Source organism: Pipistrellus kuhlii, unplaced genomic scaffold (genome assembly GCF_014108245.1).
Source record: "Pipistrellus kuhlii isolate mPipKuh1 unplaced genomic scaffold, mPipKuh1.p scaffold_m20_p_2, whole genome shotgun sequence".
Taxonomy (NCBI): Eukaryota; Metazoa; Chordata; class Mammalia; order Chiroptera; family Vespertilionidae; genus Pipistrellus; species Pipistrellus kuhlii.
Genome location: NW_023425515.1, coordinates 144,000,967 through 144,028,135, shown reverse-complemented (window position 1 = coordinate 144,028,135; position 27,169 = coordinate 144,000,967). Strand labels below are relative to the sequence as shown.

At 37.2% G+C, this 27,169-nt stretch overlaps 1 protein-coding gene across 1 annotated transcript in view; it reads right to left on the bottom strand.

The window, feature by feature from the left end:
* Positions 1–27,169, bottom strand: part of SLC44A5 (solute carrier family 44 member 5) — a 140,736-nt gene that overhangs the window by 81,533 nt on the left and 32,034 nt on the right. Inside the window, exon 3 of the mRNA XM_045583818.1 lies at positions 106–179. Coding sequence (XP_045439774.1) covers positions 106–179 — 74 coding nt within the window. The remainder of the gene's footprint in view (positions 1–105; positions 180–27,169) is intronic.

The window sequence follows — 27,169 nt, the reverse complement described above, 5'->3', positions numbered from 1 at the left end:
TAATAAGATACTTCAGGAAAAAGTTGATTAATGTTAAAAGTGTGATACTGACTTAATTATTCCATTAACAAATGTTTAATATCTTCTATACTTGTATTTACTCACCTATAAGTCCTAAAAAAATGTATCCAATAATGAACAGTATGAAGACCATGCAGCACAGAACATCTGTACAACCCCTAAAGACAAAAAAGAAATTAGAATTAAAAGGGGTCCAAGATGACTTCTTATTTACTGTACAAAATATAATGATATGCCATTTGACATCCAATAATTCTGAAAGGTGGATCACAAGTGTTTCTGCAATTAAAGAAAAAAAGGGTTCATAATTCCATGATGAAAGAAACACCCCCAGAATTCTTAGTATTTATTCTTTCTTGGTTTTTATTTGTAAAATGTTTTTAGGAATGAGAGTATGCCAACATTGAGTAATAATGTTTTTTATTTGAAATTGAATTTTCACTATTTAATTTTATGAATTTTTATCTTCTTGCCTCCCCAACACATGGCATATATATATATATATATATATATATATATATATATATTTCCCAACTATTTCCATTCCTCCCTTTATTTATTTTCTTTCTACATACACATTTTAAGGGTACTATTAATTAAATAAAGGACTAACTACATAAACTTTCTAAGAAAAGTAGAGTTGTAACTTTCTAATGATCAAAACAAGCTAATCTTATAGGCTAGATATCATCAAATTAGGTTTAGAGAAAATTTGGCTCATAGATGCAGTGATTTGCTAGGGATCACAAATCAAGTCAACATCTAGCAGGGATAGTCAAGGTTTTCAACTAAAGTTTTTCCTATTCCCAATATTATAGCTTATTCAGCTTCTGAGTGGTCTAGAAGGTAAAAACTGTATCTTGAAAGTGAGAAATAATACAACCATTCTCTATTTGAAACTTAATGAAAAATCTATTAGCAAAGAATAAAATCAACCTATTTGATAGGATTAAAAGTTGCCCGTGAGAATTTTCATAGGGAAAAATTAATCTTCAGGGCAAATGGAATGCTCTAATCATTTAGCATAGGCAGATGAAAATTATACACTGTTTGTAGAAGTGTTATCAGTAATAATAATGAATAATAATTATGCAGTAATATATACAGTAATACCTTAAATTGATAAATTCCTGTATTCATTTACTGCTTTCATTGTAAATTTTGTAAGAATACCATCAGGTTGTTTGTGGTAGTAATGTGAGTTGACTTACCTAAGGTTGAAGAGAGAGGTAGCTACAGAGGCAGGCAAATATCTGGATCTCTAAAGCCAAACTTTTTTTATTTAGCCTTTATGTTAATATGATTACAGTTTTCTTTAAAGATTCAAATTAGATATATCTAAAATTCCACACACATCCCTCCTACCTTGCAATAGAAAAAGTTACCCATGACACAAACTATCATTTGTTTGAATCCAACCCAAGGATTTTAGATTTTAAAATACATTTGGATTTTAAGATTATCCTATCTAATAAAAGATTAATATGCAAATTAACCAACACTCTGCAACACCACAAGCCACGCCCACCATCTGTGCCCACCAGCCAATCAGGAGCAATTATGCAAATAAACCCAACCAACATGCCTGTGGCAATGGAGAGAGCAGGAGGGAGGCTTGACTTTCCCCGGCAATGGAAGAAGCCAAGCTTTCCGCACACCCTGGCCAGCCCAGGCCTACGCTTAAGGGTACAAAGTTTTAATTATAGAAGGTAAAATCCCAAGAAAAATGGTTGCAGCCACAGACCTGGAGAGAGCAGTCTAAGGTTTTCCCTGGAAGCAGAAAGCCAAGCATTCCACCTGCCTAGGCCTCCACTCCAGGCTACAAAGTTTCAATTGTAGGAGATAAATATATCCCAGATACCAGGGCCTTAGCTTAGGTAGCTGGGAGGCATGGCCAGCCTGCAAACCACCACAGGCCCCTCACTCAGGCCACCCCATGCCCCAAGGGAACCCCTACCCTGATCCAGAACACCCTTCAGGGCAAACCGGTTGGCTCCCACCAATGCACCAGGCCTCTATCCCACCTAGTAAAAGAGTAATAGGCAGATTAACCATCACTCCAATATACAAGATGGCTGCCCCCATGTGGTCAAAGATCCTGCCCCCATGTGGACACAAGATGGTCACCACAAGATGGCCAATAGCGGAGGGCAGTTGGGAGGGACCAGGCCTGCAAGGGAGGGCAGTTGGGGGCAATCAACCCTGCAGGGGAGGGCAGTTAGGGGTGACCAAGCCAGCAGAGGAGGGAAGTTGGGGGCAAACAGGCTGTCAGGGGAGCAGTTAGACATCAATCAGGTTGGCAGGAGAGTGGTTAGGGGGTGATCAGGTTGGCAGGAAGAAATGGTTAGGGGCAATCAGGAAGGCAGGAAGGTGAGCAGTTGGGAATTAGCAATCCTGGATTGTGAGAGGTCCCAGATTGGAGAGGGTGCAGGCTGGGCTGAGGAACACCCCCCCCCCCCCATGCAAGAATTTCATGCACTGGGCCTCTAGTAAGATTAGTAATAAAAAGAGAAGAAAACAGAGTTCTGGTTTTCTTTAGTTAACAACTGGTGAAAGTAAAAATCTGTTATTTTCATAAGCCAAGATTTGGAAGCAGTCTAAGTAGAGGAGTGAATAAAAAAGCTGTGGATTACTACTACACAATAGAATATTACTCTGCCATTAAAAAAATGAAATTTTACCCTTTGGGACAGCATGGATGGATCTGGAGAGCATTAGGCTAAATGAAATAAGCCAATCTGAGAAACACAAGTACCATATGATTTCACTCATATGTGGAATCTAATGAACAAAATGAACTAACAAGCAAACTAGAGACAGACTCATAGATATACAGCAGCCTGACAGCTGTTGGATGGGTCTAGAAAGAAGGGTTGGTGAAGGGACGAAGCAAAAGAGAAAAAAATCATGGACACAGACAACACAGGTAATGGTCAGGGGAAGGGAGGTGGTGAGAGGTGGAAGAGGAGGGGGGAGGATAAATGGTGATGAACAGAGACTTGACTTGGGGTGGTGAACACACACTATAGTCTACCAATGATGTGTTGTAGACTTGTACACCTGAAACTTTTATAATTTTGTTAAGTAGTGTCACCCCAATAAATTTAATAAAAAGAAAAGGAAGCAAATATCTGCACAGGGATGAGAAGAGTATCTCTCATTGATCAAATGCATTCTGACACATCCTACTCAAGATCAGGTTCTCATTCTGTCAGAGTAGTTGTAAAATAGCACAGACACTTAATAAGAAATGCCTCCAGGTGAGGGACTAAAGGAGAGAAAACTGGAACACTGCAATGCTTTAATTAGAAGTGGTCAAGTTGTCAAAGCCTTTGTGTGTAATCTTAACTACAGGAAGAGGGAGGAAAGGAGGAGATCAGAAGCACCAGCCAGGATATATAGCTATATTTGATATCTATATATTTACATTATATCTAATGCTAGAGGCCCGGTACATGAAATTTGTGCATGGTGGAACGGGGCCCTCAGCCGGGCCTGCACCCTCTCCAATCAGGGAACTCTCAGGGGATGTCTGACTGCCGGTTTAGGCCTAATCCCAAAGTCAGACATCCCTCATGCAATCCCCGCTGGCTCCTAACCACTTGCCTGCCTGCCTGCGTGCCTGCCTGCCTGCCTGATTGTCCCTAACCACTATGCCTACCTACCTGATCACCCCTAACCACCTCTGCCTGCCAGCCTGATTGCCCCTAACTGCTCCCCTGCGCTGGCCTGATCTCGCCCCTAACTGCCACTACCTTGGCCCCTGCTACTGTGGCTTTGTCCCAAAGGAAGTCTGATGTCCAGAAGACATCCAGTCAATTCGGTCTAATTAGCATATTACCCTTTTATTAGTATAGATATACTGTAGTGCATACTTATAATGAACTAGTGTTACGCAGTAGTAAAATGTTATATATGTGTAATGTTATGAATTAAGCATGTGGAGAAATAAGCATATACTAGTATACTAGGGAGGTAAATAAAATAAACTGCCAACTTCAAAAGATAGAACACAAGGAAGAAGCAGAGCTCTGAAGGAAATTTTTGAAAAGTAAAAACCACACTCCCCAGCTACTGGCACTAAGGAATGGGCATCAGTTAAAGGAATGGATCAATATGGGGTTTTACACTACATTTCTATTTCTTTTTGGTGCCCAGGATGCACTACAGCACCAGGCACTGGGTGCCCATACAATCGTTCCTCGCCGCAGTCTCACAACGGTGAAATAGCATCTCTCAATAATTCACACCTTCAGGTGTTTGAGATTCTATTCTGGGACCAGGGAGGATAATATATTCAAGTCTGCTTTTCTTTTCTGGTACAATGCTTTAGAAAAATAGCAGACCAGACCCCAAAATGTAGAACACAGTAAAATTATAAATTAAAAAATTCAAGAGTCTCAAAAAGCAGGAAAGTTTTTCTATAGAGACATTTGTATTTTTTAATTTGTTCCTCTTATAATTTGATTCCCTTTTTTATTTTTTAAATTTCCATTTAAAAATAGGTGTGTGTGTGTGTGTGTGTGTGTGTGTTTTCAGATAATGACAATTGCATGCCATTTTCTCTATTAATTCATCTGTTTCTCTCCCTTTTTATAGACATATTCCTTCCAGGAAAAAAAATACTACTTAGAAAATTAAATTTAAACAAAATATAAAGTATAGTTTAGGCACATTTGTGAATCAGGAACATAGCAGAAGTTTAATTCAAGTTTTTACAATTGGTAGCATCTTATCACTGTTCCTTTCTTTTGATTTCATGGCATCTGTAACAACCCTATATGCTCTGCAATAAATGAATTATTTTTAAAAACCAAGGATTTAATTTGGTTAAAATTTTAAGTTTCTCAAGACAGGTATTGAGGCAACTTGAGTGATACCAGCACCTGGTTGAAAATCTTTCTGAATCATATTCTGGCTAAAGGCTGTGCCATTTTCTCAGGTAGATTCATTTTTACTTTAATAGCAAGAACTAAGAACCATTGTTCCAAGCTAAAAGTGGGTTGCATCCTAATAGGTCCCAGAAAGAATAAGTTGTAGAGAAATATATGCCCCCAAACCTCTTCCTCTCCTTCCCTCTGAATCAAAGCCGAATTAAAAAAAAAAAAAAAAAAAAAAAAAAAAAAAAAAAAAATAAAAAAGCTACTCACTCTCAAATTTATCAGGAAGTTATTAAAACTTTATTCAGATTAAAGCTATCCTGACATCAAAGTATTTTCAAAGTTAAACTACAGAAGTACCATTACTATTTTATATGTATTTTTCCAAACTACAATAAGAATAGGACCCCGCCGAGACCGGTTTGGCTCAGTGGATAGAGCCTCAGCCTGCAGACTGAAAGGTCCCAGGTTCAATTCAGGTCAAGGGCATGTACTGTGGTTGCGGGCACATCCCCGGTGGGAGTGTGCAAGAAGCGGCTGGTCGATGATTCTCTCTCATTGGTGTTTCTAACTCTCTATCCCTCTCTCTTCCTCTCTGTACAATAAAATATATTAAAAAAAAAAAAAAAAAGAGTAGTGATAAGTGATCAGGTTCCAAAAGTTAAAAAAAAAAAAAAAAAAAAAGAATAGGACCCCAATTATATATTCACTAGAGCCCCAGGGCACGAATTCATGCATGGATGGGGTCCAGCCGGCCTGCCCACAATTGGGAAGGGGGGATGACTGGAGGTGGGTGGGGCAGGCCTGGGGGAGTTATTAGTGTCAAAGATCTTTGCGGGTGTATACACGTTTGCTGTTGGCTTTTGGATGAGTTGAAGCTTCAAAGGAGCTTTAGGGTCAGGGACACTTACAGCTTCTGTTTCTAAGCCTCTCCCTAGACAGGTAGTGCGGTTTAGTTCCCTGCTGACAAACCCTCTAAAGAGAGGCTGTGGTGTGGTATGGCTGCCCTCTTTAGTAGTAAAGCAGTGGAGAGAGAATGCAGGAAGATTGTGGTTGTGCTGGGCACCTCTCCTGGACACCTGACTGATGGTCTAGAGTCAAACAAAAGGCCCGCGGGCCAAATCCGTCCCGCCAGGCCTTGCAATGTGGCCCGCACTGCGCTGTCATCACTGCACTCCGCTGCGTTTCCATCACAATGACAGTTTATGACTGTTCAGTAAACCATTCGGCCCGCGATTTAGGCTGGATTTTAGATTTTGGCCCCTTCTCTGATTGAGTTCGACACCCCTAGTCTAGACCGTGAGCAGCTTTCCTCCTGATCATTTGTCATTCAGGTTCCTGGTCTATGAAGTCTGGAGAGAGTTTACTTAGAATCTCTAAAGGTCACACTTCAGTGATTGGGGTTGGGGGTGTGTGTAGGGATAATCAGGGGAGGGATTTTCAAGGGGTAGGGGCCATGGGTGGTTGGCTGGCCAGCCCTACCACTGATCAGACTGGTTGGCTGCCGTGGTGCACATTATAGCCACGAGTCATTCCGGTCATTCCGCCTTTCAATCGTTTGGCTTTTATATATATAGATTTGCACACCTCCCTTCCTCACCTCACTCTAACTCACAAATATAGAATGCCAACAGTCACCTCAACATAAAATCTTGGTAGCTTCCTTTGACTTTCCCTTTTTATTAGGTTCTCTTTCATATTCAATTGACAAGTACTCCTGGCTCCTTCTCTCTGATGTGTCTTTCTTTCTATTCTTACTATGTGGGCTCAGTCCAGATCTTCTTATCTTCTCTTCAGACTATTGCCATGATCTCCTAATTGGGCTCTAGCATGGAATCTCTGCCTAAAACATAGCATTCTGCACATTACGGATAGCACTGATTTATGATGATATCACTTAATTGTTTAAAAACTACAGTGCCTCTCTGCCACTATTGAAAAATTAACAAGTGTCTTAGCTTTATGTTTAAGAACCTAGAAATTAAATCCTACCGCAAGTCCCAGACTATCTTCCTTGCTTCATCTCTATTCTTCTGAATGTATTTCAACCTACTTGGATTTTTTATTCATGAATTTTCCCTGATCACACTCAGGGTTCTCTATTCATGGCCCCTTTAGACTCTTACTCTGGAATAACCATATGTCTAAGTTTCTATGGAACATCCAGGGTTTACACTATTGTCCTGATGTAACCATTAATAATGAGCCCTTTGACTCTCAAAAGTGTCCCGGTGTGGGTGTTTACCCTATCTACTAAAATCCCATTCTCCATATGGTAGAGAGGAGCAAATGGGAGCTACTATTCAATGTGTATAAGTTTCAATTATACAAGCCAGACCAGTAAGTTCTAGATATCTGCAATACAACATTATGTCTATAAAAATACTGTATTGAGTGCTTAAAATTTTGTTAAGAGGGTAGGTCTCATGTTAAGTATTTCTTACCACAGCATGGTAATATAATAATTGTAATATAATATAATATAATATAATATAATATAATAACAAAAAATACACACAGCATGCAAAATATAATAATCTATTCAATGTTATATGTCACAAGAATTTAAATTTTGCAAAGAATAAGCTTAGTGTGAATATCAAATAAGTGAATGTAAATGTAAGACAAATTTTAAAATGAAAAATTTATGATTCCACCCTTCAAACTAATTGTAATGACAACTCCCTCATGAAGTTTCCAACTAAAAGAGATCTCTCTCATCTATGCAAACTTATAGAAATTGTACTTGTACATATTTAAGGCAATTATCTTTAATCTATTATACCCTGGACCAGTGGGTGGCACACTCCAGCCTATCTGGCCTGCTGCCTGCTTTTGTACAGCTTGAGAGCTAAAAATGAATTTTACATTTTAAGAAAACAAAAGAAGAATATATTTTAATTATATAAAATTCAAATTTCAGTGTCCATAAATAAGATTTTTTGGAAAATAGCCACACTCATTCATGTATATATTGTGTGTGGCTACTTCTTTTGTGCTACAACAGCTGTTTTGAAAAGTTGCAATACAAACCATATGGTCACAAAGCCTAAAATGTTTATTACCTGGGCTTTATAGAAAAAGTTTGCTGACCTCTAACCTAGACCACGTAGTCCTCTATGGCTGCATTCAGCACATGCTGCAGACATGAGCAATCTATGTCCCATGAATGATTAGGAAGACACACCTCCAACTGTTCGGCTAATGTATCATAAACAGACTCTGCTAAAATTCAGTGCTGTGTTTCAAATTTCAGATTTTGGGGGGACATGGGACCTATATGATGAATGTTTTGTCTATGAGTGTAATTTTTTGGTGAAGCGTAAGCATGCCATCTGGACATTACTGTCTTGAGTAAAATCGAGAGAGAGAGAGAGAGAGAGAGAGAGAGAGAGAGAGAGAGAGAGAGAGAGAGAGAGAGAGAGAAAGAGAGAGAGAGAGGGAGGAAGGGAAGTAGGAAGGAAGAGAGGGAGGGAGCATTAGACTCCATTCAGAGATAATGAAAGAGTTTTATCTGTGAAGTGCAAGTTTCAGTTCCACATTAGTTCTTATTCTCCAATAACTGTACTTCTTTGTCCTTTTCAGGGACACCTTTTTGCCTTCATTCAGAAATGGATCCATTTACTACCAGCTTTCTTTCTTTTTGGCAGATGAAATTCCAATGGTATCAACCACCCTGAAAGGTCATTAATACCGAGCATTAGAGCGAGAATGGAAGTCATTATCCTCTGACAGATCATCCATTCTTGCCTAATAGTCCGATTAGATACTGTCCACTGCTAGTGATTCCAGTCAAATGATGTCCTTTTATTGGAAGGTTCTTGGTGTCACCTGGGTCCACAATACAGCTGCATGTGTAATCCAGTCTAGAAACTAGGCTCCTCTGTGGTTCTGCTGGCACCTGCACAATGCCATTTATTCACCTCTTACCTCTCAGATTCTTATGGCAAAAGTCTGTTCCAGCACCCAGGCTGGCGTGGCTCAGTGCTTGAACATTGACCTGTGAACCAGGAGGTCACAGTTCGATTCCTGGTCAGGGCACATGCCCAGGTTTTGAGCTCAATCTCCAGTGTGGGTTGTGCAGGAGGCAGCCCATCAACGATTCTCTCTCCTCATTGATATTTCTCTCTCCCTCTCCCTTTCTCAGGAGGCAGCCAATCAATGATTCTCTATCATCACTGATATTTCTATCTCCCTCTCCCTCACTCTTCCTCTCCAAAATCAATTAAGAAATATTTTTTTAAAAGTTTTGTTCCAGCGAATGGAATGACTGCTTCACTTCCCAAAGGCTTTCTTAGAGGACAGTGCACTGTGGGGCCATCTTCCAATCTTCACCAAAACATGCTTGGCAAACTACAGAGTATGCCTTGAGTTAGATAAATCATTTGAGTTGATGCTAATTAATCAGCAGACTCCAAGCATTTGGGCTATTTGAGGGTAAATTTCTATATAAGTTAAAAATGTTATAGTACTATTCCTCCATGCTTCACTGTGAGCAGAGAATCTGGCAATTTTGTGAGAGGAGCATTCTCTAAGAGCTAGCATTAGAAGGGCTAACTGTTTCCTTTGCTGTTGATTCCAGCTTCTCTTCCTCTTCTCAGACATATTGTTGTTCTGTTCCCACAGGTTTACATTATGCCATGTATCACTTTTGTGTCTGTGAGAGCTGAGGTTTTAGAAGTAAGCAAGTTGCACTGGCCATTTCTACAAGTTTAATAAGAGGCTAAAGATTATCTTGAAGAATTTAATTGTAACCAGAATCAGAAATTTAATAGGAAAGAACAAATGAGGGCTTTATTACAAGACCTTGTATTTCCCAGTGTTCAATCTAAATCCAAGTTTTTCAAGTCTCTTAAAATTTTTTTAAGGATGACTTCAAGGTTATATCTACCTTAGAAGATAATTCTGGTATTCAATCACTGAGACAAATGTTTAGTTTTGTTCAATTATTAACTTGTAGCATATTTTAAACTGTTGCTGAAAAATACAATATACCAAATAACTCCATTCCCTAAAAAATAATGGTATATTGATAATGTTATTCAAATTGATTAGATCATGTGCAATGATATTTGAATATTGCATCTGCTTTATTAAGTGTTTCTAAATAGTGGGATTTTAAAAGCTACTCTATCCTCTATGGCTTATCCTTTCTTCTAACCTGTTTTCATTTGAGTTTCCATTGCTGTGAGAATGTTGTAGTTGTGATTTATATTTTGTATTTGTAAAGGGGAAACAAAGCCTTTTTTTGTGTGTGTAAGACAGGGAAGTTTATGTAATGCACATATAAATGTCTCTTTTGTTTAAAGTGGGAACAGGTCAAACAACCTGGTCATACTATGTTATTCATCATCTTTGTAAAACTTGCATATATTCAAGAATCTCTCAGTGGGTGGAAACTGCTCTGCATATTGCTAGTGAAGTGAGAGCTGAATCATAGTTATTATGCAAATTACACCTGGCATCATGGGCCACAGGAGCGGTGCTAGGACAGCCAGCTCAGAACAGCATTGGGACATCAGTCCAAAGTTATTAACTATATCAACTTAGAATGCTCTATGACCTTCTAAGAATAAATTAGAATTCCTTCTAAATAAAAACACAGAGTAGAGCCCAACGGGTGAGACTCAGCAGTTGAGCATACCAGGAGGTGAGGGTTCCATTCCTGGTCAGGGCACATGCCTGGATTGTGGGCTGGATCCCTGGTGGAGTGTGCCAGAGGCAGCCAATCATTGATTCTCTTATCATTGATCTTCCTCTCTCTCTCCCTTTCCTTTCCTCTCTGAAATCAAAATATATATATTTTTTTACCTCTACCCACCCCTCTCCACCCACTAAAACCACCACACTGTTGCTTACTCTGTTGTTGCTTACTCTGTTTTCTTTATATTTATATATATAAAGAAAACAGAGTAAGCAACAGTGTGGTGGTTTTAGTGGGTGGAGAGGGGTGGGTAGAGGTGGAAAAGAATAGAGGGGATATAAATGGTGATGGAAAAAATAAAATTCATTTATTCATTAAAGAGGAAAATATTTGTTGAAATAATTAAATTCTAAAAAACTTGAGGCCTGGTACATGAAAAGTCATGCACTGGAGGAGGGGGTCCTTCAGCCCAGCCTGCCCCCTCTCCCAGTTGGAGAGCCCTCAGGGGTGGGAGGAAACCTGACCATCAGGGGAAGGTGATACCCCCATCACACCTCTGCTGTTGCCACTGCCTGCAGCACAAGCCTTGGCCAGCCCTGTTACCTGAGCCTCAGGCAGCCCTGGGCAGATAGGTAGCTACCATCCAAGGCTTGCTGTGCCTCTGGCTGGCCCTGGTCGGCTGGGGGGCTGAGGAGACTGGCAGACTCTGAAGGCAGGTGTGTGCCTGCTGCCCCAGCAGGGCTTGAGAAGACTGGGCACTGCCATCTTGTGGCTGTTGGTGTCACCATCTTTTGCGACAATGTGAGGGTCGATTAGCATATTCCCTCTTTATTAGATAGGATGTTATACCTGAGATGGCTATTGAGATTTAGCTATTAAAAATACTCATGTCTCCTAATAATCATATAATAAAGGATTAATGTCTTTAGTAATCAAATGCATGCATAATAAAATGATAAAATTACAATTTGTCATAGGCCAGGCCTAGGACCCTACCCATGTATGAATTTCATGCTCTGGGCCTCTAGTATTGTAATAACTATGTCTGGTGTCAGATGAGTAATAGGCTTATTAAGATAATCACTTTGTAACCAATGTAAATGTCTAGTCACTATGTTTTACAGCTGAAACCAATATAATATTGTATGTCAACTATCATTTAAAAAGAAAATATATCTTTAAAAAGAGTTTATGCTCTGCTTTTTTATTTTTAAAAAATCATAATTGATTAAAATTATAAACATATTTTTTGGTAATCTTTAAACAAAAAGTTACTAAAAGTATGTAAGGGTGTAAGAGATTGTTTTCTGATTACTCTTCCTTACTACTCAAACACTCTTTAGTGGAAGAGGGATCAAAAACATCTATTAATAAATGCTATATTAAAACACCTTACAAAGCTCATCTTCATCTACCAATAATAAATATAATCTCACCAATTTAGTAAGACAAAGATCCTTAATTCTTGTTTGAGCATTGCATAAAATGAAAACAGAGATGGCTTTAAACTTTTATTAATCTAGTATCTATGATTTGATGTTAGGTCTCTTTTATTTCATTTGTGTATATTTATCAAATTTGAATAGTAAAAGCACCTGTTATTTTCCTTAAAATAATATTTATTCACTTTTGATCTTAGAACTTAGATTTTGCTTAGAATATGCATTGTCTCCATACTAATATTTAACAGGATGCCTGATAATCATCCTTGTGCTTTCAGAACATGAGAGAAAAAATTAGTTTTGGAAGTTAGTTTAGCACCCCAATTGTAAAATATGTTCACACTTATAATTATTTAAGTGTCCAATAGAGGAAACAGTATATTTAAAATGTTTTGGGATAAGAACTGGGAATAGTAGGAACTGGATATAGTAGTTCCCTCAAGAAGGGGAGCTGTGTGTTTGGAGAAGAGAGACCTACTTTTCACTATCCTTTTGTAACTTTTCAATTGTATACCAAACTCATGTATTACCTAGACAACAATAATTAATTTTACAGAAAGTCATTTGAGTATGGATTTGGCATCTCTTTGAAATAACTTGAGAAATAATGTCAACTATTAACCATTAAAATATATACAGTAGGGAAAGAAATAAACTTAATTTAATAGAAATTAAGCTACAGACTAGATGAATATAAAGTCATTAAGGATATATTCCAAGTAAAATCCCTTATTGAGATTATAGATCCATATCTAAATTAAAAGATTGAATGCTGTTCATTAATGATTAAAATCATATGTGTAGAAATAAGGTTTTGCCATCATAAACATTTTTTCACTTATTTGTTTTGCAATTATTTCAATTTTCAGAGAAAAAATAAATGCATATTGGTATATTTGGCTTATGCAGTATCATATCTATTGGTACGCTATTGGTAAATTTTTACTATGAAGTGAGAGGTGTTTGTCAACTTTAGAAAGAAAATTAATAAGAATGGTATAGTAAGGTGCTGAGTTTTCATGACTTGCCCATAGCAAAGAAGCATAAACATTCAACACATCAATTGAATGAGTGAAAGTGTTACCTGAACATTAGACAATAATAAATTGTATACATTTTCAAAAATGTATGAAAATGCTGTCCACTGTTCTTAAATTGTTCACTGAAATGTTTATTGACTAGAACTTATTAAGTACAGTCTCTGCATAATCCAGTTTAAATTTGAACTTAATTGTATCAGTAAAGAATGTGTTGAGCTGAAAATACTATAAAATTTATACCAGATACAGTGGCTTAAATTTCAAGGAATTTACTTGTTTCATACAACAGGAAGCCTGGCTGCTGGTGGTCCTGAGCTAATGTGGTGCGTTAATCAGTGGTGCTTTTAGGGATTCATTTCATCTTCCTGCCCCTCTCTCTCATCCTCAGCTCGTAGATATTCATCCTCATGCTTGCACCTCATGTCACCAGTTGACTGCTGTAGTCAAGGCCTAAATTTCTTAATAAAGCTTTGTCTTTTTAGTTAGAAAAGTACTAGGTCCTTCCTGACTCATGACCACCCTGCCTGGAGGGGATTAGGAAAATTGAGGGTGTGGCTTTTGAGCTTGTACAATAGAGCAGACAATAGAGAAGATGGCTTGAAATATATGTTCAGGGAGACAAATTATGGAATACACTGCAGCTATTAGTAAGATTTATTTAAGCTATCATGAGAAATAATAAGATTTTCCTATTCTAGTAATTTCTAGTCAACCCAAATGGATTATGGCAAAGAATAAGTGTTTCTTCTTCAACTATTACTATTAAATATTAAACATTTTATAAGATTGAAATAGGAAAACAGAATATTGTATCTTCTCAGAGAATTCAAAGCAAAGGAGATTAATTTCCCAGAGAAACATATCCCAGAGCTAATATCAACAACAGTAAAGAAGCAAGTTGTTAAACCTTATACGGGAATAATTTTATATTCATAGTCAATCAACTAAGTAATTCTTGACATTCTTATTCAGTAAAAATGGAGTTTAAAATTTAAATCTAGTATTTGTAAATATATACAATTGCAGTTGTCCTAAGTGGAATATTGTAATACAAATCTTTCTTAAGTTAATATAATTTTTTTAAAAATCATTAGACATAAACAGTATCACAAACTGTGCCAGTATGTCTCTTTCATTTCAACATATGATACTCAAAATAGCATCTTAATAGTAAGTCTGGGAGTCATTAGGCAATCTTATACTTAATTTTATCCAAGAATGGCCTCAGTTTTTTATTTTTATAACCAAGCACTACAATGCAATATGCATAATGAGTCTCAGTTCTCACCACTATGCCCTTTGCTGCCATTCTGAGGTGTAAGTTCATGAAGAACCCATATTTTCCAAGGCTTATCCAGATATAAATTTCTCCTCCTAATGATTTCACAAAACCTCTGTAGCAATTTCTGTTGGGGGAAGGAACATAAAGCAGAAAAAGAATATAATTCTAACCCTCAAATATTCTAATTTTATAATTAAAAAAGAAAAATGCACCTAAAAGGTTAATATTAAAATAATAACAATTTAAAATGTAGAGGTAAAAATAGGTGTTTAGATAGAGTGGAAAAAGCTCAGTATGAGTTAGAGTAGTGAGACTTTAATTATAAGAGATTGTTAAAGTTTTGAATTATGAGGAAGATTGGCAGAGAAGAGAGTTCCATTCTAAGCAAAAGGAAGTACAAAAGCAAAGGGGAAAAATTAAATATAGTTAATGGGGAAGAAGTTGGCTAAAATTCTTTACTGGGCAAAAATTATAAAGCAGTCAAATTAGCATTGTTGGAACCAAAAGAAAACCCAACTAATTCTTTTTTTTTTTTTTTTTTTTTTTTTTTTAACAGTGTGGTGATTTCCGGGCATGGGGGCAGACTGGGAGAAGGTAGAGAATGGTATGGGGGTGGGAGGAGGGATAAAGAGAGATGAAAGGAGACTTGATTTGGGGTAGTGAACACACACTACAGTATATAGGTGATATGCTGTAGAATTGTGCACCTATATAATTTTGTTAAGCAGTGTCACCCCCATAAATTCAACAAAAGAGAAGAAATTATTTTATTTACATAACGAGAGGCCCAGCACATGAAATTCATGCACGGGTATGGTCCCTAGGCCTGGCCTGCGATCAGGGCCATCTTTCCCAGCTGCTGGCAGCCAGCACCTCCCCCTTTCACTACTCACTCCCAGTTCCCTGTTCGCCATCAGGGCATCAGAGCCTGCCGGCCACGGGGAGGGACCAGGAGGTGGTCAGTGTGCCTCACAGCAACCGATCAAGCGGTTGTTCTTTCTGGTCATTCCACCATTTGGTCAATTCGCATATTACTCTTTTATTAATTGTACCCATTTTCTGCCTGTGATACAATCTATAAATACAATGGTGAACCACATAGATAATATGCCTACTCTCATGGAGGTTACAATTTAGTGTGGCAAATAGAAAATAAATAAGTAATGATCAACAAATGTAACAATGACAGATTATGTTTCAAGTTCTAGGAAGGAAACAGATATAATACTATGAAAGAGAATCATAAGGACAGTGTACATAGAGAAGGGCTCTCTAAAGAGGTGGAAAGTATCCTACTGTTTTGATTCAAATGCATCATATTAAAAATAGAACTACCATATGACTCAGCAAACCTACTTTGGGGTATATATATCCAACTTTTGGGTATATATATATATATATATATATATATAAAATGAAACAGGATCTGCATCCCATGTTCTTTGCAGCATTATTCACAATAGCCAAGATATGAAAACAACCTAAGGATCTGTCAATGAATAAATTGAAAAAGATGGAATATATATGTATATATGTGTGTATATATGTGCATATATGTATATATGTGTATGAATATAATTCAGCCATCAGAAAGAAGGAAATCCTGCCATTTACAATAACATGATTAGACCTTGAGAACATTGTGCTAAGAAAAATAAGTCAGATAGAGAAAGACAAATACTATATGATGTCATTTACATGTGGAATCTAAAAAGCCAAATTTGTGGAAATGGAATAGAATGATGATTTCCCAAGGGGGTGGGGGGAATAATGGAGAGATATTGGCCCAAGAGTACAAATTTTCAGTTAGAATGTGAATAGGTGCTAGAGTTCTAATACACAGCATAGTGATTATCATCAACAATACTGTACTATATACTTCAAAGTTGCTAAGAGACTAGATCTTAAATGTTCCCACCACCAATAAGAAATGGCAGCTAAATGATTAACTAATACTACAATATATGTGTATGTATCAAATTAACATGTTCTCCTTAAACATCTATAATGTTATGTGCCAATTATGCCTTGATAAAGCAGGAGAAAGAAAAAATAGAGAAATGGAGAAAGTTCAGTTGCAGGTAAAACAACAACACAAAACCCAACAAATGCAAAGGTTCAGGAGCAGACGAGACCAGGATTGACCTGGGAACTGACAGATAGTCAGTGTGATCAAAAGATAGAGGTGAAAGGGAGACAGCAGACCTGGTATAATGGAATGACTGAGCAGTTCTCAGTTTGGACTTGCCTATCAGGGGATCCACAGTTATAGGATTTTATACTTTAAGGGCTGGATAGCTTATAACTCATGTTAACATATATTATCATCTTATTTGGATCATTACAACAACTCTGTAAAGTTGATACAAAAGCTATTACCAAAACATCATTTTTACAAATTAGGTACCTCCTGACTACGATGTCAGCTCATTTTCCATGAAAAAATTCTTGAATAGAGGAGTCATATATCAAAAGCAGCACTTTAGCTAAATTTATTTGGCATAAGGATGGAGAACAAATTGGAATAAAGTGTGTGGTGAGCGCAGAGGGATGAGAATGAGGGAAATGAGGGCTGAACCAGAATGGTGGCAAACAGAAGAGAATGAAACCAGGGCCAGTTCTGCTCCAGCATCGTCACCAGCATTTCCCTGGATGGCCAGGATATTGGGAAGACAAATGTCACAGCACGGAGAACGTATTATACAACCTACTAAGATACATCGTGGGCTGGAATGGATGTGAATGAATTTCTCCTTAATGGTTTTAAAGAGACAGGAAAGGGGACACTCATATAATCTGAGCACCAAATCTTAGATTTCTCTCTCCTACAGTCTTCAAAGCACTCTGTTCCACTTTCTTTTTATTACATCAACTTGACAACAAATATATTTTCTAGGAGCATTTGGAGATCAAAGATCTTATTTTCCAGTTTTCTGCTATGTGTGTGGTTAGCTGACATCTGTCTTTTCTGTAATAGACATGAAGGGTTGCTCCACTGTTGTTATTAATCCTCAAGAGGCATATCAAAAGAGAGCTCGCCTTGAACCTTCCCAGATGCAGACTGTCCACTATTAACCATATGTGTGACAAGTTATTGAATTGTGTTGTTTCTAGCTCTTGTCAGCTGCATAAAAGTGGGCAAAGACAGGGTAAAGGACACAGAGGGGAAGAGAAAAGTGACAAAGGAAAGCAAGACAAAACTGAGAGAGAAATAAGCTGAGAAGAGATTTAAGGGAGGAAAACCTGAGAGGGAAAAATAGGGCTCCTGATGAAGATCAGAAGTATTATGGTGAGGTTGAGAAGGAAAACAGCAAAAGAGAAGAAATCGGAGAAACAAGATTGAGAAAAATCATCAGGAAGCAACTATTAATAGTTATAAGGAAAAGAAAATAAATATAGACCATCTATAAGAATGCTTATTGAAATCGGTTGGGGTTTGAAGAAAATCTAAAAGCAAATACACACACTCAATGATGAAAGGAGTATTTCATAAGTTTGTGAAAGGAGATAATAAGGTGCATAATGGTTATTAAATTAACTTAATTTCTCTATTTCTCGTTTATAGTTTAAATGATTCTAACAGTCAAATAATAAAGGCTGTACACTAGAGCAAAGTCCAAGGACATCCGATCTTTGTCTTTACTGTTTCCTCCCTTAAAACATTTAATTTCTTTCTAATAAAACTATTATTTGTCAGCTACCAAAAAGCCACTCACCAGAAGCATGTGTCTCTTTCTGTCTGTGTCTCCTATTAATAATATACTGGAAGAATCTACCGAAACTTCATGTCCGCTAGTCTGTTGCCAAAGGGTCCCAATTAGGATTACCTGCAGTCTTATACTAACTAATGCTGGGTAAGAGGAAGCATGCCAGTATCATCTCTCATACTCTGGTGCAAAACCTGTGTGAGTGCAGGAGCAGTTTATTACTTACAAGCTGGAAGGTTTGCATATTTTGACCTTTACTTCCTCTTTAGTTATTGGGTAAATGTGCCAAAATGTGGGGGACAGCAGCTTGTCTTTGGATTTACTTGACTTTGGGGTTGCAACAGCAGCAATGACGATAGCTGAGATACTGCTTAAAGGCTTAAGAAGGGTCAAAATGAAATGTGCTGGGCCCCAAAGGACTTGAATTTACTTTAATTTAATTAAAACAAGTATTTGGAAAGGCAACTGGGACTTCTAGGACTCTCTTCCCAGCCTTCAAATAACTAAGAAGCATCCGGACTCTTGATTATCATTTCTGTTGAGCTCAACAGTGGCTTTTCAGAATTTTGATCCATTAAATTTGATCTTAACTTTAGATAGAAAATGAATATGATTGCTTCATCTCAGTTTGTGTTTACTAAGAGTTTTTTCCGAAGAATCGCTTTAATTTTAACTAGTTAAATTTCAGCTTTTACTCATTCTTATCTGCCTCATCACGCTGCAAACAGAGGTGAAGATACTCAAAATGTAGTCTCTTCTCAATCCGAGATTTTTCCTTGGGATTAAAGATTGCCTTGAGAATCATATTGATAGTCTGGGGATTTAGGTTCTACCCACAGTTAATATCTGGTAAATTTCTTAACACCTCTTCGCCTTTAGTTTATAACACAAAGTTATTGTTTCTATCCCAAACTCGGAGTTGTGGGGTAAAAGATGAATTGGGCAACATCTGTGAAGCACAGGCAACTCCTCAACCTAAAGGGTGAGTCAGAAGTGTGTGTCTCTGAATGTGTGTTTAGAAAAGCACAAGGAGAGGCAGAAAACTGGAACTTTGGTATAGCCTGAATTATATATATATTTTTACCACTATTAAATATACTTCCACATACAAAAGCTTAACTAAGAAAACATTAGGGCTGGAAAGAGTTTGTAGTTTAAAAAATCGTACTTCTCACATCTGAGGTCTGAAACCTCACAGTGATAAATTTAATATCGGTTTTCATTTTACTAGACAGAACATTAAAAAAAATACTTTCAATACACCCTCAAACATGAATTTCCCAGGAAACCATAATTACTGACCACTCCATCCTTGAAGTTTTTATTTATTCTTCCAGAACAATTCAGTCATATGTCCACTCCTTTCATTTCTTCTGCTCCTTCTCAGTCTTTTCTATGGACTGTTATCTGTCTGCATCTTAATGTTGGCATAATCTCAGGGTTCTCTCCTGACTCACCTTATTTCCAACTCTACCTGCTAATCCAAGGTAATCACATCTCTATCATGGTTTTTCACAACTGTAGCCATGAACAGCCCTAACATTTCTCTTGAATGCCAGCCCCTGATTTTTATTTTTTTTAATATATATATTTTTTATTTTAGAGAGGAAGGGAAAGGGACAGAGAGATAGAAACATCGATGATGAGAGAGAATCATTGATTGGCTGCTTCTTGCACACCCGCCACTGGGGATGGTGCCCATAACCCAGGCATGTGCCCTTGGCCGGAATCAAACCTGGGACCCTTCAGTCCACAGGCCGATACTATCCACTGAGCAAAATCAGCTAGAGTGCCCCTTATTTTTAAATTCAAATGTCCAAAATTCAACTCACTATCAATTGCTCCCGGAAGTCCAAAAATTTTTTTACCCTCTTTTCCTTGTGTGTGTGTGTATATATATCACCCACTCTCTTACCCAACCTAAAAATGCTGTCATTCCTAACTCTCACTCATCCTTGTGTCTAGTTGATTGACACTCTTACTAATTCTCCATCCTACAATGTTCTCTTCCTTTCTCACCAACCTCACTGCCATTGACTAGCTTGACGCCTCATCAATCTCTTATCTGGACTGATCCCACGGCCTCTAAGCAGCCGCTTGCTCTCTTTGACACATTGTCCGCACTTTATAAAATACGTAATTCGACATATAAGTCTATTGGTTAAAACTCTTACGATTCTCAATTACTTACAAAATAGAATCCAAACCTCTTAGTCTGGCCCTTACTAAGCTGCTCGAAATTACTTTCTATCTTCTATCCACTCTTACAAATAACCTATGCTCTCTCAAATCTTGATGGCTTTGCATTCGGTCAAACCATAAAAAATTGTCATATTTAACCTTTTCTGACATTAAGAAATGGCAATATCATATGGCTCAACTAATAATGCTTTTCTGTCCACCTTGAGTGCTTTTTCACCCTTGCTATCAGTCAGAATATCAATACCAGCTGAAATGTGACCTCCTCCATGAGGCAGGCATTGGCCTCAGGAGACTAAAAAATAGGTCCCTCCTCTGTACCCTTACTGCTTAATCATACCCCTGCCACAGCACTGTGTTTTCATCATTTGTACCAACCTGTCTCTGCCACAGAATATGAGAAACCTGAAGGAAGGACCTGGGACTTAATTATCTTTAAATCTTTACTTCTAGTATAATGTCTACTTAATAATTAATTAATATTTGTTGAATGAATGAATGAGTGAATGAGAGGACTTCCTTCTGAACTTTAAAAACAAAGGAGCTAGTCTTTTTGCTGTTGTTGTTGTTAAAAATGGGAGGAGAAATATTCTGATTTAATATATTATAGAATGCCTCTTTCCTCTTTTTATATCAGCTTCCTGTTTCTGCTTCTTACTGGATAATGTATTTATTCTTACCAGATAGCTTTAATGTGGCTATGAAGTAAATGAGTATACACTACCAGAGTACATCAGCACAGTGAGCCCTGTTATGTGTCTATAACCCTGTTAGGTGTATATAACACTTATCAAAGTAGTTGTATAAGGTTCAACCAGAAAAACCCCAGGAGGCGACAAGCAGACATGGGCAACAGACATAAGGTAAATCTTAAAATTGTTTCTGCTAACACTAAAACCAAAATTGTTTTCTACCCACCAATAAAACCCCTCCTTAAAAATGCATGGAGGACAGTCACAGGCATTGCAGAATGTACAGGAGACAATGTATAGCAGACATTTTTTGCAGAGCTTACTTATGTTGAAAGAAGTGGCACCTCCAGCATTTTACAAAGTTGAAGAATTAGTGATTCAGCAAAGAAAATAGCAAGAGCAATAGGAATAGAGAGATTAAGTCTGGACTTTTCATATGTCTAGAATATTAGGTATTCTCAGAACTTAGAATGTTACATTTTAAAATATGATTTTTAGACTGAGAGACTGTGATGCTCCAATTTTTTCCAATTATCTCTGATAAGAAGGAGGCTACTCAGCTTGAACCGATGCCGGTGCAGACAGGATGCATAGGACAAAAGCAGATCCATGGCCCACCCAGGAAAGACCAGGACCACAGCAAGATTTAGCCTTAGAAAGGACTTAATCCAGAAGGAGAACTGAGACCCTTCCCAGTCAGCTTTCTCACATATTAGTGAAAAATAAGTGGGCATTAATACCAGAAACTTAGTGCTCTGGTGCCTATACATAATTGGTTGCTAAAATTGATCAGATTAGATGAAAATTTGTACATAGCAAATTCCCTAGTTGAGTTTAGTTGCTTATTCCCAATTCATGTTTTTCTGGCTGTCATAAGATCCCCTTCACACACAATTCAAAACAGGGTTTTTAAACAAGGGGGATATACACATCGTTGAAAAACACTATTCTGGTGGGTAGAGTGAGCTCTCAAGTGTCTTAATCAACTCGGCTGTTACAACAAAATGCCACAGATGGGGTGGCTGACACAATCGATCTTCATTTCTCACGGTACTGGGGGCTCGGGAGTCTGAGATCCTGGTGCCAGCATTGTCTGGTTCTGGGGAAAGCTCTCTTCTGACAAGCAGATAGCTGCCTTCTCGCTGTATCCAAAATAATGAGAGGAGAGAGAGCCAGCTCACTGGTCTCTTTTTATAAGGGCACTCATCCCCTCATGAGAACCCTGCCCTCATGACCTCCTCAGAACCTAATTACCTGAAAGGGCCCAACTCCAAATACCACTGCGGGGGGCGGGGAGGGCTTCACATACTCATTTTGAGGGACACAGACATTCAGTTCACAACATCAGGTACATAGCATTTCTCAAAATGTGGTACCAGAATAGAGCCTATTCCAATTTGGATATGCTGTCTTTTCTGCATGTATTAAAACCTCTTTCTAAAATTACAATTGAATGTGACTACTATATGCAATACTTTAAACAATTAAAAATAAATAAATAAACAAAAGCTCAAAAAATAAAAATGCAATTGAAAGAGGCCACTTAGACCTGCCATATAGTTTACAAGTAAAAATACATGTTTAAGCTTTTAATTTTGTAAGTATACATTTCATTGTAAGCAAGATAATCTGACTGATTTTATCTAAAGCATAAGTAAATATGTCATATTAAAATGGAGTTCTGCCGAAACTGGTTTGGCTCAGAGGATACAGTGTCGGCCTGCCGACTGAAAGGTCCCAGGTTTGATTCTAGTCAAGGGCATGTACCTTGGTTGCTGGCACATCCCCAGTAGGGGGTGTTCAAGAGGCAGCTGATCAATGATTCTCTCTCATCAATGTTTCTAACTCTCTGTCCCCTCTCTCTTCCTTTCTGTAAAAAAATCAATAAAATATATATATATATATATATATATATTTTTTTAAATGGAGTTCTATGACATGCATATATGGGTTTTATATGGTGACATGAGGCTTCATGTCCTTGAATATCAGGATTAATGAAACCTTGGAAGAGACAAAACAATGCCAGGTTAACTCACACCGTCCTCTGGCTTTCCCTTGGCTAGGTCTTGAATACTCTGCTCTACGCTTCATTTTTGGTCCAAAGCCTTTGGACAGCATCAGTGTGTGGCTCCCCTGGTGCATTGTCTCCTTGGTATTCTTGGCAGCTGTCTTATGGAGAGGCAAGCACTACAGTAAAGTGAAGGGCAAAAACCTGCTTTCTATTCTTCAGTGCCAGTATTCAAACTTAATCTAGCATTCTTCATTCCAAATATCCAGTCCAAATCTCACTCCCCGACTCACATCTTCCCATATCATATTTTAAGGCCTTTCTGGATATGCAAATCTGCAAATCCTTAGAGAATGTGTGCTTAGTTGACAAAAGAAACACTAAGACTATCGAATAAGAAGGCTGCCACAAAAATCTAGCCAAGCTGACATTTAGGTGCTAGGCTGGTAAACAGTACATTGTGTTGATTTTTATTTAGCCCCATTATGATTCTGTAGAGACTTCTGTCTGCCTTGGGATATGTTAATATTTGTATAAAAGAGAAATGTAATTTTTCCTTTCCCTTCCTACCCCTAACCCCTGGGCAAATAGATACTCTCTGAATATGAATTACAGACAGGAAATAGCATTTTTTCCTATATGATGCCATATCAACTCAGATGATAGAAAAATGTATATACATAACCTCAGACTGCTAGATTACGGGAAACTGTCATGAAGCTTTCTGTTTGATTTTATTTGTGGTGTGGGTCTCAATAATACCTCTCAATCAACTCCTTCTCATAGGTAATACAATAATGTGAAGAAAATTCTCAGCTTTATTAAAATATTTTTATTAGAGATATATTTAAATCATTACCAATTCCTCTAAAACAGTTAAGAAAAGGATCTTAGGCCCAAGACCCAGGATCTACACTTCCTTCCCTGAATTTTATTCTGTAGATAAACCTACCCTGTTTCCTCGAAAATAAGACAGTGTCTTATATTAATTTTTGCTCCCAAAGATGCGCTAGGTCTTATTTTCAGGGATGTCTTATTTTTCCATGAAGAAGAATATGGTACACATTTATTGTTAAATGAAAATAAAGGAAATTTATTACCTGTATATGGTACGGTAATACGGTAGTTGTCAACACAAACCAGCAAACTGTCAATCCTACAGTATCAAGAATTTACTCATTTATTCAATGACAATCATGTCATCATCTTCTGGAACATCATCATAACAATCCAATTCCTGAATTTCCTGGTGAATTTCTTGTGACTCCATTTCTTTCAGAATTAGTGGACCAAATCTCTCATGTTTAGCCTAGTGGGGCCTTATTTTCGGGGGATGCCTTATATTTCACTCAGAAGGAAACGTGTAAGTAGGTCTTATTTTTGGAGGATGTCTTATTTTCGGCGAAACACGGTACAAGTGTATTCCTACCTCCCTGCTCTCCTCCTTCAGGCTAGGAGAGACAAAGGAAAGTGTGTGTGCTTAACTCTGACAATGAGTTCAGTTCAGCCTGCCTTGGATTATGCAAATCCTAGTTTTTTCACATTAGCATGGATTACAGGGAATAGAAGGTAAAAAGATTACATATAATAGAAGGCTTCTAAAATATAACAGGTAAAATAATGTATCCTAGAAGAAGAAAAAAATGACTTTAAAAAATGAGACAAATGGCCGAAACCAGTTTGGCTCAGTGGTAGAGCGTAGGTCTGCAGACTGAAAGGTCCCAGGTTTGATTCCGGTCAAGGGCATGTACCTGGGCTGTGGGCACATCCCCAGTGGGGGATGTGCAAGAGGCAGCTGGTCGATGTTTCTCTCTCATCAACATTTCTAGCTCTCTATATCTCTCCCTTCCTCTCTGTAAAAAATCAATAAAATATATATAAAAAAATGAGACAAATGATAAAATTAATTACTCAAATGCAAAGAAAATATTTTAAAACTCTCTCATGTCATATTCCTAGTAAATTTATTAAAGGTGAGGCTTTTGCATCTGAGTTGGAAAACCTAATATCCTCTGCTTCCCCAGGCCTCTCCTCTGCACCATTTTTTCTCTGATCCTTCGCAAAGGTTTTAGACTCTTCTAGCCTAAAGAAGAGGTATACATACTTATAAACAGAAAAAGGAAATTAATTATTTGTCATTCAAATATGCAGAAACTAAAAAATGTATGGCATCTAAGTCTCAAGCAGAATAGAGTGTATATAAAAGTTTATACTTACATTCAGTAAAACCTTCCTACCACCAGCAGCAAAGAGAAATAGATCTTTAAAAACGTAATTGAGAATGCTACCAAGCTATATGTGACTAGGAAAAAAATCTATAAGAGCAATCGAAGGAATTCATAGAAAGAAAAATAACAATAAGAGACAAGGGAATTCTCCATGCAAAACCTAGAAATTATATTTTAAAAGCATTATTTTGTAATTCATTTGCCCTGTAGCAAATATCAATATTATGTGATAAGTCTTTAGAGATAATACAACATAACATTAATTTGTATGGAAAAAAAAACCCCTACATTTTGTGCTCCAGAAGACTAAATGGGGGGAGGGGAGGGGAGGAGGAAGATATACACTTTTTTGTCCCCTGGTAAATCGAGGGATGTCTAATCCATTCTAGAAGCCTATGGATTTAAGTTTACCTTTAAGCTGTAGCCCAAAGGGCTGAATATTAATAGTGGCCACCATTCCCTAATGGGTGCAGTATTTTGAATGAGGTATTAATACTCATCAATACTATGGATAATTATTTGTGTATCTTCCTCACTGCTTTAACATTAGAGAAGTATATGACCTATTAATGGTTTTGGTTAGGTGACCTTGTGCTTAAGGGTCTCTTTCTGTCCAATTACTAGGCAAGCTTTTCAAAGGCACTCAAAGATTCAATTCCCAAATCCCTTAAGAGCCTGCTGGTATAAGGTTGGGGCAGCACAAATAAGCTAGTGATGAATGAACTGGTTTCAGAAAATCAGGCCAGGATTTGAAGCAGGTATGCTTATTTATCTTTGTTCAATTGCTATAGTAAGGCAACATATATGTATATTTATCATAAATATGTAGAATAAAATGCAAATTAGAATTTAGTATTACATTATAATAATAAAATGATTATTTTTAACTTTATGACATCAGAGAAGGCACTTATTTCTCAGAACTCTCTAAAAAATTACAGGTATCTCAATTTTAATGGAGAAAGATCATTTGCTTTTATTTATTGGCATTTTGTCTCTAGTCAATAGATGCTCTATTCTTAACAAGCTTACTTTTTTCCATTTCATCTTTTTGAGAACTAACAAATCCTATCTTCCTACAGATTCTAACTTGATAATTGGATTATCTTAAGTGGAACACACTATAAGCAATACTCTATGCCTAACAGTTCCAAATGTAAAACAATTTTGTATCTTCCCAATAAGATTAAAAAAGGGAAGTTGGGGTCAATCAAAATATAATAAAGTGGATAAAATAATATAAAATAATCAAAGATCCACTTTTACTATTTGACTTACAGGTTTATTTACACATATATTTGTAAAACCATACATTATATACATATAAATGATATATTAACTTGGTATTAATGACATTTCCCTTTTAACTGTTACAAAAAATGTTTTATCTTTGAATATCCATGTCTTTGTTATCACTGTGTTTCTTAGTTACTTAGTCTGGTTGTACAGACATCACTTTTACTTTTAAGTTGTCTGAGATTCACTTTTTGAGTCCATTGATGCTTCCAAAGGAAATTTAGTCCAGGTTTCCCATTTGTTATCTCCACAGCATAACTGCTTGCTGTAACACTTTAAAAAACAAACTTAAAAGTTGCTTATAATAATATCCAATATCTCATACAGCCAAGAGTAACAAATCTGTATCACTTGACCCTTCTCTTGTTGAATCACGTCTTGTCTAGTCTCTAGAACAATCCTAATTAACTGTTACTTGCTGGTGAATCTTCCCCAAATAGTATTTAATTTTTCTAAGTAAAGTACTAGTAATTGAGACAGCACTCAGTAACTAGGAGAAATTCATGGTCCTCCAGAAGTATTCAGCACCAGGGATAAATAGAAATTTGGGGTATTTTGCAGTAAATATGGTTTTAGAGCCATCTTCTTAGTCTGATTAATTGCTTCAACATACATAATATGTTGAGGCCATGAGAGTCCCTCTAAAGTGAATTGTAGCTGTGGCTGAGGAAAGATTCTCCCAACTGGATAACGGAGAAACTCTGTTAGATCGAGTTTCAGTTTTTTT